Consider the following 15,877-nt stretch of genomic DNA (forward strand, 5'->3'; position numbering starts at 1 on the left):
GCAAACCCCTCTACAACATGGTTGGTTTACACAATAGCCACAGTCATGACAGTTCCTAAGGTGTGGGACTGTGCCTCTCAATCTTGGGTACAAATCTTAGCAAACACAATTAATGAACTTATCAGATGGTTGAGTTCCTGCACATTTTTTTTGAAAACTCCGTCAACTGCTTAACTAAAAAGGAAACAACAGATCAGGAAATAAGACTCTGCTACAGATTTAGTTTGATATTCTGTCTGAGAAGTACTCCCTCACCAGCAGGGTCCAGTATTGAGCTGAGTTCAGCATTGCTTATTTGGAAAGGGACAGCCCCCCCAAAAAATGCTTTAAGTTACTTGAGGTCTCAGAGGATAACGGAATACAGACAATGGTCTTTAGAAATGTCCCTCTCATTCAGAAAGGTGCAAGGACCCAATAAGGTGCCTTACAGAGTTAGTTTCTATATTGTACAAGCTACTCCCTTATGAAAGTAACAGGTAGCTTTCTGGCTGGTCAAACTGATTATGTTCATTAGAAGCACACAGGCCAAGACAAAAGATACTCACTGAAAACAACCAATGCTGGAGATCACAGCAGACAGCATCCATGGAGAGAGAGAGAGAGAGAGAGAGAGACAGCGAGAGAGAGCGAGCGCAAGCTAATGTTGAGACTAGATGATACTCCTACTTGAAGCGTTAAATTATAAGAGAATGTGCTTCATGATCGTCCATTTAGGAAAGGAGGAGAGATTTAACTGAATGCCTTACAATGATAAAGTGAGTTGATAGGATATGTACAGAAGCTATTTCCTCTAGTAGAGATTCAGAATGATATTAAACAATCATAAAATTAGGTAGAATCCTGTAATTAGTATAAAACATTAAGGACTTTCTCACAAAGAATAGTGAAAATTTGGAACACTTTCAAAAAGTTGTGAATGCTGGCAAGTTTTGCAGACTGAGATTAATAGACTGTTATTAGGTGAAAAGATATAGAGTTGAGATACAGATCATCCACAATCTAACTCAATGCTCCAGCAGGATCATGGGGCTGAATAACCTCTGGATGTTATTTTCTTAGTAATGACTCTATACTTAATTATTGCCATGCAGAATGAAGCAGGATTCTTTTCTCTAATCCCATCCTGAAGCTCTCAGGATGACTGAATTCAGTTGACTGAATTCTCCACATTTGCTGCACTGGGCAGCACAGGCATATATACGGGGAGGATTCCTCACCATCACAACTTAGATAGATGCAGTTCGTGTAACCTCACTGCTGGTGATACCACACAGTCTCATTCCTTAACTTCTAAAGTTCATTTTGCAATGCAGCCTGATACCTCAAATAACTTGGAAACCACTGGCCCAGAGGGGTGCTCAGCAAGAGTCTTCAGTGAGTCACCCACTGTCTTTTCCCTTAGCAAGGCAGCTGGCAGAGCAGCTGCAGGGAAACAGACAGCAATAACAGGGATACGACAACCGGTAGTTCCTAAGTGACATGGGTGCACAATGATGACGTCAACAGCACCAATATCCTGTTCAAATATACCATTGCCAAATAGTTCTCCCCATCACCCATCCCACCAAACACTTTCATTGGTTCTCAGAGTTCTAGTATCTTTCACTGTGTTTCAATCTTATCCATGTCATTCCAAACAATGAATGTTGTATGTTTCAAGAGTGAGGCAAAAGCTGACAAAACAATGCCAATTAGGAGGAATCTTTCAGGGCTTGTAGAAACTGACTCAGGGTGCAAGGGTGGCAGAGGAGAGAAAGTGATTCCAAACCTTCCTTTCATATAATTCTAACACCAGGAACCTTGCAACAGTAACAAAACCTGGAGATATGCACTGGGGTGGAAATAGTCTCCCCAACTTCCCCACATTAATTTCCACCCAGTAACGGTAGCATGGCTAGATCAGCAACACGGTATGGCCAAGCCAGAACTCGGAACATTATTTCTAATGACTCAAACTAACAAAGATTATGAGGGGTAGTACAGATACAGACAAAACAGCATATCAACAGTTAACAGACAAAGCCTCCCGCTCTCCTCACCCGCAGCTGCAGTTAACAGAACAAGCCTCCCCGTCTCTCTTTTTCTCCCTCAACCCCATCTGCGGCCTCTTAAATATGAAAACAATCAATCAATCAGAAACAAAAGGTGCGGCAAGTTTTCAATCTGCTAAAGCTCAAAACATTTAATCTCCTAACAAATATCAAGTTTTGTTAATCTTATTCCAAGTTACTCAAAAAGAGAAAAGTGAACAGATACTTCTCATCTGGCACATGTTCTTTCAGTTGTATGCAACTCCAAATTACCAGCATTTTAAACACACGAAAGAAACAAATTTTAAAAGCTAACACAGGAGCTGTGCTGGCAGCTAAACTAGCTGTTCTACAAAGCTGTCCCTAGGGTAACAGAGGGAAAAGAAACTCTCCAGCTAAATAAATTACAAATTAAGAAGCAAAAAAACAGATTGAGAAGTTTGAATAGTACTGCTTACCCAGCGTAGCTTTTCATTGAGAGGAATGTGTGCCCCGGTGATCAACCACATTGCGAGGAATGACACTGCTACAGCCTGCCTGCTAAATCCATTTTACCAGTATCAAGTGAACAGCTCACCTCAGCTCTAACTCTCACAGGAAGAGGCCGGCTGTTCGGAACACAAGCCAGTTAGGGATTGAACATTTTTTTCAAAGTCTTTATTTCTGGCACCGGTTCTGCCAACAAGAGTCAGAGTGAATTAGCCAAAAGATTTCATTTACTGTGGAAAGAACGGATTTCACTTAGCTGCCTATATATCAAGCCCGAGACAGCTCCAAGTATTTAGCAGCTGGTGAGTTGGTTAGTCTTAATCTACTTGAGATTTCTGTTGTTCTGCAATTGGGTCACTTGCTCCTATTGAGTCCACAGGGATCAGAGGAATGGGAGTAGCCCTGGTTTAACGGCTGTCTATTCTGTTTATTAATGCAATTTCAGCAAAGCATAGGGGCTTATACCAATTAAGACATGATAGGAGTAAAAAAAAAATGCACCGCTCAATGGATCGATTGTGAATGCAGTCCGATGCGGTACTATCCCACGCAGACAAAGGTAGATTCTAATATAAAGTCCCAATTTGTAGAGTTGGCTGGTCTTAAGTCAGAGTGCAACTAGGGCAAGTACCAAATTCATTGCAGCTTCTAGCCAAACATGCTTATCTGCCTCAGTGCTGAAAGGGAATTTCATCAAGTTTGCCCTTTAAACTGGAGTACAATTTTTGGTCATGGAATCGCCCCCAATTAAATGTCATTTCGAGTGCATGCTTGACTATAATTAATTGGGTACAATGATATAATGGTAACATTCCTAGACAGGCAATCCAGAATCCAATTTTCCCAACTTTCCCATGGCCTACTCAGAATCTGAGTTCAGTTTGAATTTCTGAATATAAATAATTAGTTTTCGTAAGAGAGACAGCAAATCTTACATTGTCCAAAAGTGGCAAGACCTGGATAACATTCAAGCTGGGTTTGATAAGTGACAAGTACCAGTTTGCAACTCAGTTCCAGGTGATGACCATTGCCAACAAGAGTGTCTAATCATTGCCCCAGGACATTTATAGCAAGCTACTTCTGAAACCCACCAGAAAACAAACTAGAGCATTCATTCAAACATTGTAGTTATAAAAGCAAGTCAGAGGCTGGCAATTCTGCAGTGAGTGACTCCCCAAATCCTGTCCACCATCTATAAGGCACAAGTCAAGAGTGTGATGGAATACTTGCCTGGATGGCTGCAGCTCCAACGTTCAAGGAATTTGATACCATCAAGGACAAATCAGCTCATCTGACAGGCACCACATCCGCAAACATTCACTCCTTCCAACACTAATGCTCAGTAGCAGAAGTGTGTACAATCTACAAGATGCACTGCAGAAATTCATCAAAGATCCTTAAACAGTACCTAAACGCATAAGGCTAACAGATGTATTCATTTTCTTTTCTTTATATTCACTCTCGGGACATGGGCATCACTGACTGGCCAACATTTCGAGCCTATCTCTAGTTGTCCTCGAGAAGATGGCAGACAGCTGCCTTCTTGAACCACTCCAGTCCATATGCTGTCGGTTAACCCACAATGCCCTCAGGGAGAAATGACTGTCAGGTGGTGAGTTTCTTGCCACAGCATGCTAATCCTCTGATCTGCAATTCTAGCCACTGCATTTACATGACAAGTCCAGCTGAGTTTCTGGTCAATGGTAACCCCAGGGTGTTGATAGTGGGGGGATTCAGTGATGGTAGCCCCAATGAATATCAAGGGTAGTAGTTAAGACTCCGGCTTATTGAAGATGGTCATTGCTGGGCATTTTATGGTACAAATGTTACTTATCATTTTGTACGGATGTGCTGGGCTTTTCCATCATTGAGGATATTTGTGGAGTTTCCTCCACCATTCATGACTGGATGTTCAAGACTGCAGAGCTTACATCGAATCTGCTGGTTGAGAGATCACTCAGCTGTCCATCACTTGCTGCTTATGCTGTTTGGCATGCAAGTAGTCCTGTCTAGTAGCTTCACCAGGTTGACCTCTTATTTTTAGGTATGGCTGGTTCTGCTCATGGCATATCTTCCTGCACTGTTCACTAATCCAGGATTAATCCCCTGGTTTGATGGTGATGGTTGAGTGAGCATATGGTCATCCATGAGGTTGCAGATTCTGTTGGAATATATTTCGTTTAATGTTGATGGCCCTCATGGATGCCCATTTTTGAATAGCTAGATCCTTTGAAGTCTGTCCCATTTAGCACAAAGTTAAAAATAACAACACCAGGTTAAGTCCAACAGGTTCATTTGGAAGCACTAGCTTTCAGAGCGTCGCTCCTTGATCAGGTCGACTCTGTTAGGATGTTGTTCGACTAGTCTGTGAGACAGGAGGCCTCACCTTCATTCCCCCTACGCTCCCGGATTAACGAATTCAATACGGCGAGACATCGAACAATTCTTCTGCCGCCTTCGCCTCCGCACCTACTTCTCCAACCCGGACTCCCGCCCACCCTCTGACGACCCCTTCTCCCACCTCCAACACACCCCATCCACCTGGACACCCCGTGCTGGCCTCTTACCTGCCCTCGATCTCTTCACAGCCAACTGCCGCCGTGACATTGACCGCCTCAACCTGTCCACCCCTCTCACCCACTCCAACCTCTCACCCTTGCAGCGTGCAGCCTTCCACTCCCTCCGCTCCAACCCCAACCTCACCATCAAACCGGCAGACAAGGGAGGCACGGTGGTAGTTTGGCGCACTGACCTTTACACTGCTGAAACTAGACGCCAGCTCGCGGACACCTCCTCCTACTGTCCCCTTGACCATGACCCCACCTCCCACCACTAAACCATCACCTCCCAGACCATCCATAACCTCACCACCTCAGGGGATCTCCCATCCACCACCTCCAAGCTCATAGTCCCACAACCCTGCACCGTTTCTACCTCCTGCCCAAAATCCACAAACCTGACTGCCCTGGCCGACCCATTGTCTCAGCCTGCTCCTGCCCCACCAAACTAATTTCTGCATACCTTGACACGGTCCTGTCCCCCTTAGTCCAAGAACTCCCCACCTACGTTCGGGACACCACCCATGCCCTCCATCTCCTCCATGATTTTCGCTTCCCCGGCCCACAATGCCTTATCTTCACCACGGACATCCAGTCCCTATACACCTCCATCGCCCATCACGAAGGCCTCAAAGCACTCCGCTTCTTCCTTTCCCACCGTACCAACCAGTACCCTTCCACTGATACCCTCCTTCGACTGACTGAACTGGTCCTCACTCTTAACAACTTCTCCTTCCAATCCTCCCACTTCCTCCAAACCAAAGGAGTAGCCATGGGCACCCGCTTGGGCCCTAGCTATGCCTGCCTCTTCGTTGGATATGTGGAACAGTCCATCTTCCACAGCTACACTGGCACCACCCCCGACCTTTTCCTCCGCTACATTAATGACTGTATCGGCGCTTCCTCGTGCTCCCACGAGGAGGTTGAACAGTTCATCCACTTTACTAACACCTTCCACCCCGACCTCAAATTTACCTGGACCGTCTCAGACTCCTCCCTCCCTTTCCTAGATCTCTCCATCTCTATCTCGGACGACCGACTCAACACGGACGTATACTATAAACCGACTGACTGCCACAGCTACCTAGACTACACCTCTTCCCACCCTGCCCATATAAAAACGCCATCCCATATTCCCAATTCCTTCGCTGCATCTGATCCCAGGAGGACCAATTCCAATACCAAACAACCCAGATGGTATCCTTCTTCAAAGACCGCAATTTCCCCTCAGACGTGGCTGACGATGCTCTCCACCGCATCTCTTCACTTCCTGCTCCTCCGCCCTTGAACCCCGCCCCTCCAATTGCCACCAGGACAGAACCCCACTAGTCGTCACCTACCACCCCACCAACCTCCTGATACATCGGATCATCCTTCGTCATTTCTGCCACCTCCAAACAGACCCCACCACTGATACCCTCCTTCGACTGACTGAACTGGTCCTCACTCTTAACAACTTCTCCTTCCAATCCTCCCACTTCCTCCAAACCAAAGGAGTAGCCATGGGCACCCGCTTGGGCCCTAGCTATGCCTGCCTCTTCGTTGGATATGTGGAACAGTCCATCTTCCACAGCTACACTGGAGCAGGAAGTGAAGAGATGCTCTCCACCGCATCTCTTCACTTCCTGCTCCTCCGCCCTTGAACCCCGCCCCTCCAATTGCCACCAGGACAGAACCCCACTAGTCGTCACCTACCACCCCACCAACCTCCTGATATATCGGATCATCCTTCGTCATTTCTGCCACCTCCAAACAGACCCCACCACCAAGGATGTATTTCCCTCCCCACCCCTATCAGCGTTCCGCAAAGACCACTCCCTCTGCGACTCCGTCAGATCCACACCCCCCCCACCAACCCAACCTCCACTCCCGGCACCTTCCCCTGCAACCGCAAGAAATGCAAAACTTGCGCCCACGCCTCCCCCCTCACTTCCCTCCAAGGCCCCAAGGGATCCTTCAATATCCATCAGAAATTCACCTGCACCTCCACACACATCATTTACTGCATCCGCTGCACCCGATGTGGCCTCCTATACATTGGGGAGTCAGGCCGCCTACTTGCGGAACGTTTCAGAGAACACCTCTGGGACACCCGCACCAACCAACCCAACCGCCCCGTGGCTGAACACTTTAACTCCCCCTCCCCCTCCCACTCCGCCAAGAATATGCAGGTCCTTGGCCTCCTCCATCGCCAGGCCATAGCAACACGACACCTGGAGGAAGAGCGACTCATCTTCCGCCTAGGAACCCTCCAACCACAAGGGATGAATGCAGATTTCTCCAGCTTCCTCATTTCCCCTCCCCCTGCCTGACCTGCTGCGCTTTTCCAGCAACACATTTTATAGCCTGTGAGACAGCTCTCCCAATTTTGGCAATAGCCTCCAGATATTATTAGGGGAACAGGGCTATTTTCGCTGTTGTCATTTCCTGTGCTTAGGTTGATGCCAGGTGGTCCATCTAGTTTCATTTCTTTCTTGAGACCTGTAGTGGTAGCGTGCTAGGCCATTTCAGAGGGCTGATGAGGGTCAACCGCACTGCTGTGGTTCTGGAGTCACATGTAGGCCAGGCCAGGTGACAGATATGAGTTAAAGCTCCCTCCAAACCACACACCATCCTGACTTAGAAATAAATTGCCACACTTCACTGTTGCTGGGTCAAAATCCTGGAATTGCCTTCCTAATAGTATTGGGGGTTACATACACCGCATGGACTGTAGTTGTTCAAGAATCAGCACCTTCTCAAGGGCAATTAGGAATGAGCAACAAATGCCGGTCTTGCTAGCAACACTGACATCCATGAAAGCATAAACAAGTACGTAAACCTACCAGCCTTTACCCACGTCGGCTGGGGGTAAACTGATGCCCATCCAGGAATCCTGCTCAGACTGTCATCTAATTTTCTGGGATTGATCTGAATTTTGGGCTTTGTAGGTATTACACATTTTTAGATTTCACCTTCAACATTATCAAGCAAGCATGCTTCAATGGGAACAGTTATGGTACGATGCTGGGCTTGACTAAGCGTCATTTGCTCTGTTTAAGTGTCAGAGGAAAGCTGAAGGTTTAAGCCACATCCTCAGTTTTCTCCTTTAAACTTAATTAGTAAAGCTGAATCTTTGTGTGGCGTTGGAAAAGCACAGCCGGTCAGGCAGCATCCGAGGAGCAGGAGAGTTGATGTTTCAAGCATAAGCTCATCAGGAACATTGGGGGGGGGGGGGGGGGAGAGAGAATGGTGGTGGTGTGGGGGTGGCCAAGGGATTGAGAGATAAATGGGACGGGGTGGGGCTGGTGGGAAGGTAGATGGGAATGTAACAGGTGGATTGAAGGTAGGAGCTGATGGTGATAGGTCGGAGTGGAGGGTGGAGCAGATAGTGGGAGGGAAGATGGACAAGTCAGACAGTTCAAGAGGGCATTGCTGAGTTGGAGGGTTGGATCTGGGATAAGGTGGGGGGGGGGGGGGGGGGAAATGAGGAAACTGGTGAAATTGACATAAAATCAGTGTGGTTGGTTGGTCTGAAGAAGGAAGATTAGGTGTTCTGCCGACAGTTGTCAGGTGGCTAGGATTTGGCAGTGGAGGCAGCCCAGGACTTGCATATTCTTGGCAGAGTGGGAGGGGGAATTGAAGCGATTAGCCACAGGGTGGTGGGGTGGTTCAGTGCCACCTATCGTCACCATCACCCCCTCCCCCACCATCCCCCGCCATCGTAACCATCACCCCCACCTTCATCCATCATAACCATCACCCCATCCCCCACCTTCATCCCCCATCGTAACCATCACCCCCTCCCCCCCACCTTCATCCCCCATCGCAACCATCACCCCCTCACCCGCCTTCATCCTCCATCGCAACCATCACCCCCTTCCCCCACCTTCATTCACTTATCGTAACCCCCACCTATCACCATCACCCTCCACCTTCATGTATTCACTCTCCTCCCCCCCCCCCACATTCCTGATGAAAAGTTTATGCTCAAACAGTCGATTCTCATGCTCCTCTTTCCAGCCTCACAAGTTTGGACTCTGATCCCAGCATCTGCAGTCCTCACTTTCCCAAAGTTGACTCTTTGTTTGACCTTCAATATTCTGGAGTGACCTCTGTTCAACCTGAGGTTGAAGAGTCCCTGGCCTCATCCATGAAAAAGATTATGCTTTTCTCCCCCATTTCATACAACAAAGTATTTGCAATTATATACTACAGTTCCAGGATTTGCCAAAACAAATGTAGCCAGTAAAATAATTTTCAAGTGTAACTGCTATTTTACTACTATATTAAACTATATTGTTTGCGGAAAACACTAATCAATCTGTACAAAATAAGCTCCCACTACTAAGTAGCCTGATAATCAGTTTTAGTTGTGCTGATTGAGAGGCACCAGGAAAAAAGCTTTGTTCCTTAGCAGTCAATTGACCTTTTAAGTCAATTTTGTGTTTTGTCTCCCATTCTGGAAAAGCTTAATGCAACATCCTCATGATATCACCACTATCATAACATGTGACCTGATGGCATAAAAGTCTCATTCTCCATTTTCCTTAAGATCACCTGAAGCACAATAATTTATTGAAAATATACTGCTCTTAACTGAATTGCTTGATGAGCCCGGGCACTAACGTGCCTGAGAATGTAACATATGTGGTATTCATGAGTTACAATATATGTCTATTAGATTCTTGAGTATCACATGATTCACACCGAAAGCAAGGGATAGGAGTGATTAAAATCAAGAGGAGTCTGAATATAGTAGACGGGAAGAAATTGCTCCCTCCTACAAAAGGTTTGGAAAAAAAGCAAGCACAAATTTCAAGCAATTTACAAATGCTGCAAATGTAGTGTGGGAGTAAGCAAGTGGTTTGGGTCTGAAATGCACTACATGGAAATGTGGGAGAGGGAGAATGAATTGAGATATTCAAGAGGGCATAAAATGATTATTTGAATAAAAACAATGTGCAAGGGTATGAGCCAAGGTAGGTGGACAACACCAAGTCATAAAGCTCATTGAGGATTGGGTGTGAACATGATCATGTCAGACAGCATCCAGGGAACAGGAGAATCGACGTTTCGGGCATAAGCCCTTCCTGAAGAAGGGCTTATGCCCGAAACGTCGATTCTCCTGTTCCCTGGATGCTGCCTGACCTGCTGCGCTTTTCCAGCAACACATTTCCAGCTCTGATCTCCAGCATCTGCAGACCTCACTTTCTCCTGTGAACATGATCACCCAAGTGATCTCCTTCTGCATTGTATCAATTCTGTAATTATCCAACTAACATCAAATAAATGTACAGCAAAGAAAATATTTTACTCCAAGGCACAAAACAGGAAGATGCCAAAAAAAGCAACCTCACATGTGTCTCTCTCTCAGTCTTTCTAGCCATCCTGCAAGTTCAAAGTGCTGCCTTTCGTTTGATCATTTGCACAATATGGGAAGTGGTCAGAATTAACTCAGCAGCTGTTGATGCCATTTGAAAAGATAAAATGCCTACAGACACCTTTATATCATTTCTATGATAAATCCAAAGGTCACTAAGCCCTATCTGAAAGCACCCAAGTCAATAGGTAAGATTTTTAAACTTCTAACTTTTATTGATGTGGAGTTGTCAGTCTTGGATTGGGGTGGACAAAGATAAAAATCACACAGTTTATAATCCCGGTGTATTTGGAATCACTTTTGTTGGACTTTTGAAAAGCACTACCTGTCCTCCACTTTTAACTTGCATGTGTACTCTTGCATATGAGAGAGAGAGATGGAGCAACTTTAAAAATCATTTTATTTAGTTGAAGTGTTAAATACAATCAATGTACTTGTTTTTTAAGAACTTAGAGAAGCTTGTCTGTGTGCGCACTTAAATACTTAAACACTCGCTGATTGGCAAGCCTATGTGACAAAGAAAAATTGGCAGTTAAATGAGAATGGGAAAAGACAGGAACTATTCTAGTCTTCCTTCCCTGGTCTTAACAACTCATCCACTTTTTCATTTAAACTGTTATGATTGGACTTGCACCCAACATTTAGCTCAGAGGTGAGAATGCTACCATTGAGCCACAGTTAACACTGTATATTTGGCAGTGACAATTTGAAATATGGAGATGAAGTGCACACTTCTCTCAGGTGGAAACAACTGAGAATGTACAGAATTAGACAATGGCGGTTATCATTGGCCGTTAGGGAAGCTCAACGTAGGGGGCAGCATTGTTGGATTTTAACCAGCTAGAATCATACATTTTACCAGAGCAGAGCACTGGAAAGATACCTTTCCAGTGATAATCAGAGAGTGTTAGCTTCATAAAATCAGGATGTAATCATCTCAAGAAATTCTCTCACCTGTACTTCCGTTTTCGAGAGTGAGACCGGGAGCGAGAACGCGAGCGGGACCTTGTGAAGGACCGGGACCGAGAACGAGAACGGGATCTCGAATGAGATGACTGCGACCTGGACTTTGAACCTGTGGCTTTCGACATTTTCAATATGGATGTGGTAAAGTGAGCTTGTCACTTTGTACCTGTCAAAAAGGAGATGCAGAAACTTATCAAGAGGACACCAGAGAAAGATAAAAGCATGCAAACAAATAAAGCCAGCTTTAACAAGAGCACCTGGATTGAATGGTATGTCATACAACTTGATATTTCTTTTAGTTTTACATTATTTCCCTCTCCAATTTCATTCCCATTTCACTGGCAAAAGTTGGACCCTACAACTGGGGCACATATTAAACCTCAATATTGTAACAAAAAAATGAATTTATTGAGTTGGAATTTACAGAAAAGATTACTTATACAATTATGTTTCAAGAGAACATTGCAACCTTTGACTGCAGGGCAGTGTGGGAGAACAGCATTGGTATATGAGAGACTTTTGCCATTTCTGTAATCACATGGGAACAAAAAGGGTGAAGGGATTCATGCGCTTTTTGCTGGAGAAGAGTTGAATCTGGAGTGATTAAAGTGTGGAAAGAGCCTGAATGCCTCCTGTACCTCAGATGCTCATAATTCTATCCAAAGGTGACATCTAAACCACATTCCTGTTGATGTAACGAATCAAGCTCACCACTGAGCATGCAATATTGTTAATAAGATGTTTGATATTCACAATGATGGGACAATTTCACCACTGCCCCAGTAACCTGTATGTCTGTGCAGAGCAAGCTAATGCTGCAAGTTGGCATGGGCAGACCAAACTACCTGCTCAAAATATATTAAGTTGGCCTAGACCTTAACGTTTTCTTATTTTAAAGGCAAGTGTAAAGCTTGAGTTCCAAATGCAATTTGATTGGTCAAACTATTCTACTTTAAGCAAAAAAACACTTTTTACACTACTGTCAAAATACAGACAAAATAAAAATAAAAGAATTGGCTTAACTGTAACTCCATCGAAATGCTTAACAAAATAATATGCATTAACTACTAATTAACTGTTCCAATATAGGAATATCCCATAAACACACCCTTGGCAAAGGCAAATTCAGTAAAACAGATGTCTCACATGCAATTCTAGCAGCAGGAAGAGAACCCCAGTTTTTAGCTGGAACAGAGAGGGAAACAAGAGCATCCACACCCAGATTAGATTAGATTACAGTGTGGAAACAAGTCCACACCGACCCGCCGAAGCGTAACCCACCCATACCCCTACATTTACCCCTTACCTAACACTACGGGCAATTTAGCATGGCCAATTCACCTGACCTGCACATCTTTGTGACTGTGGGAGGAAACCGGAGCACCCGGAGGAAACCCACACAGACACGGGGAGAATGTGCAAACTCCACACAGTCAGTCGCCAGAGACCCGGGAATTGAACCTGGGTCTCTGGCGCTGTGAGGCAGCAGTGCTAACCACTGTGCCACCCAGCTTCATGATCCCAGCAAATGCTGAAAACTAAAACTAAAAAACTTAAGGCCTCACAAATGATTTACTTGTTTGGCTTTGAGCAGCCTACTCACTCTGTTTCAACCTTTCTTGATGAAAGAAAACAAGACAAAAATACACCTCTTAAAGATATAGCATTGACACAAAGTCTTACACTTATTGTCAGAATTAATTTTCTCCTGGATACAGAACAATACAAAAACTGCACTTTTGTTTTAACTCTGACATGATGCATGGAAAGCCCCTGCTTTGATAAGAAGCACAACCCAGCTAACAGCCAATATGCTTTCACACTTTAAAAAAGGTCAATCTCTGAACTACAAAGTAAATTCCACTGTTGCTGCAAACAAAGGATTTCCAGGTAACATCTCCTCCCTTTAGCCAGATAAGAGTTCCATTCTTATTCACGTAACTGAGAGAGAATGGCACAGAAAACTCTCCCCAGCACTGATCCGACAGGAAGAGGGGAGATGGCCACGTTTCTAGCAACAAAACATCAGGAAAGATCAAACTCAGATACAGGCTTATAGTTCAATGAAACTCAATTCTGCATCCCTAAAGTGCCCTCATCCACTTCATCATTCAGATAATCATTAAGTCTGTAACCTCAAGAAATCATTTTCACATAAATGAGTTAGAGAATCTCAGAATCCTGCTTTTAAAGTGTCTTTAAGAAACTGGAATTCGCCACATTTCATGGAAGGACCCAAGGAATACTTGAGATTTCATTTAATTCCAAGTTTCCAATGTGTCTACAGGGGCACTGATCAGCATGGAATAATGCATTATACTCTGCAAACAAAACAACACTACAAATGGATATTAGCTGTCTACCAAACAATTGAGCTACAAGTTTCAACTCCAGATACTAGAGTCATTGTAATGTTTACCATTTAAGAGAAATACCAGTAATTAAACTATAGCAGAAGAGAAGAAATGGAGAAGAGAAAAGAGGAAAAAGATGTATAGAAAGAAAGATGATAAAGAACATTAGTAGCAGGGAATGGAGTTGACCATATGGCCCTTAAGGCCATCACTCAAGATCCTGATTGATCTTCAGCATCCTTTCTCACTATCCCTGTACTCTCAATTCCCTTGCTATTCAAAAATCTGCCAATCTCAGTCTTGAATATGTTTAAAGAGAGAACAATGTGAACTCTCTGGGGTACAGAACTCTAAAAACTCACTAACATTTGACTGAAGAAATTTGTCACTTCAATCATAAATGTCTGACCTCTATTCTGAGAATGTCAACTTTAGTTATAGACTCCCCAGCCAGAGGAAATATCCTCCTAGCCCCTTCCCTGACAGAATCCTTAAGAATAGCATATGTTTCAGTGGAATCGTAAGACAGACAGACCTGGGACACTCAACCACTTCTCTTTGGACAATCCTCAGATTAGGAACAAGTCAAGTGAAGAGCTTCTCAATAGCTTTGCTTTTGAGGCTCCCAATCGTTGTGATAAAAAAACTCAATGACTCTGTAACACAAGTATTTTTTTTTCTTTGAGAGTTCCCCTTGATTTAGTGAACTCTGGCTGCACTTCTAAGTAGCTATATCCTTTCTTAAGGAAAATGAAATCTTATACAGTGATTCAGATGTGATCTTACAAATGCCCGACATGATAAGTTCACGGTAACTTATCTCTATGGTAAGTTCACTTTTGCGCTCCAAACCTTTAAGTGTGAAAAAAGGCTAACAGACTATTTGGTTTCTTAGCTGCTTTCTGTACCTACATGTTGACTTTGACATTCATGCACAAGTACATCCTGGTCCTTCTAAACATTAACATTTCCCAGCTCTCACTACATAAAACACAATCTGCTTTTCTATTGTTTCTACTAAGTGGACAGCTTCACACTTCTCAACATCTTTTTTCAATTGCCATGTTCTTGCCCACTCCCTTAATGTTCCCTTACCCCATCGAAGCTTCCCCAGAGGTTACATTTCTACCCAACTTTATATCATTAGCAAATTAAAATGAGTGTGCAACAGAGAAGAAAGAGAAATGGAGGCAAAGAAATAAAGAAACTGGGCAGATTTGATGCATTGCTGAAACTGATCGAAGTTCTAAGTATTTTGCCTTTTCTCCTGTTCCATATAATCATATTGCAGTGAAATAATTTTACTAGACCATTCCACGACAAATATATCAGCCAGAATGCACAACGTGAACCAGGTATGGGGGTTGGGTAATAAATTATGCTAGAGATAGCTAGCACTTTACTGTTACACATCTCAGATTCTTTGCCCTTTAAAATTAAGCCTATGACCTTCCTCCTGGGCAGTTGGGTTTGTGCAGTAATGCTGGCAGAGAAAAAGTAGTAGTTCAGTAGCTCTTACCATAGTACAGTGGGTACACAGATCGCCATACCGTGAGAAATAGGACCAGTAGGCCATAAAGTCCAGCAAGCCTGCTCCAACATTCTATGCTTGCCTTCAACTCAACTCTATTTCACTCCCTCCAATCCTCACACACCTTGATTCTTTCAGAGCCCAAAAATTAACCCCTTGTCCTGAGACTATGCCACTCTAGCTCAAATATGTCCAGTGTACCAGTCTCTCAGCATCTAACCTGCCAAACCCTCCCAGAATCTTTTATCAAAGGAGATCATCTCTCATTCTTTTAAACTCCAGAGAGTATAGATTAATTCCACTGAATCGCCCTGAAGATGAACAACCTCACCCAACTTAGCAAATCTTCACTGCATACATTCCAAAGTTTATTTTCCTATAGGTACAGAGATGAGAACTGCATTGGACACCCCTTGGTTGTGGTCTCACCAGTTATGTAAATGGCAGCAAACCCTAATTTTGATCATCCAAAACACTTGCAAATAAGCCACAATACCATGGAGTCACACAGCAGAGTAACAGACCCTTCGGCCCAACTCATCCATGCCGACCAGGTTTCCTAAACTGAACTAGTCCTATTTGTCTGC

At 44.2% G+C, this 15,877-nt stretch overlaps 1 protein-coding gene across 10 annotated transcripts in view; it reads right to left on the reverse strand.

The window, feature by feature from the left end:
* The window catches only part of thrap3b (thyroid hormone receptor associated protein 3b), a 112,283-nt gene that overhangs the window by 26,525 nt on the left and 69,881 nt on the right, over positions 1-15,877 (reverse strand). For 9 of the 10 annotated variants that reach the window (XM_087976920.1, XM_087976919.1, XM_087976922.1 and 6 more), the window contains one exon: positions 11,394-11,571. In XM_087976920.1, coding sequence (XP_087833046.1) covers positions 11,394-11,530 — 137 coding nt within the window. In that variant the 5' untranslated portion in view covers positions 11,531-11,571. Of the gene's footprint in view, positions 1-2,488; positions 2,752-11,393; positions 11,572-15,877 lie in introns of those variants that run through there. The other variant, XM_043717929.2, reaches the window with a different exon arrangement.

This window comes from Chiloscyllium plagiosum, unplaced genomic scaffold (genome assembly GCF_037043375.1).
Source record: "Chiloscyllium plagiosum isolate Xiang-an unplaced genomic scaffold, Cpla_swu_hap1 HiC_scaffold_30, whole genome shotgun sequence".
NCBI classification, from domain to species: Eukaryota; Metazoa; Chordata; class Chondrichthyes; order Orectolobiformes; family Hemiscylliidae; genus Chiloscyllium; species Chiloscyllium plagiosum.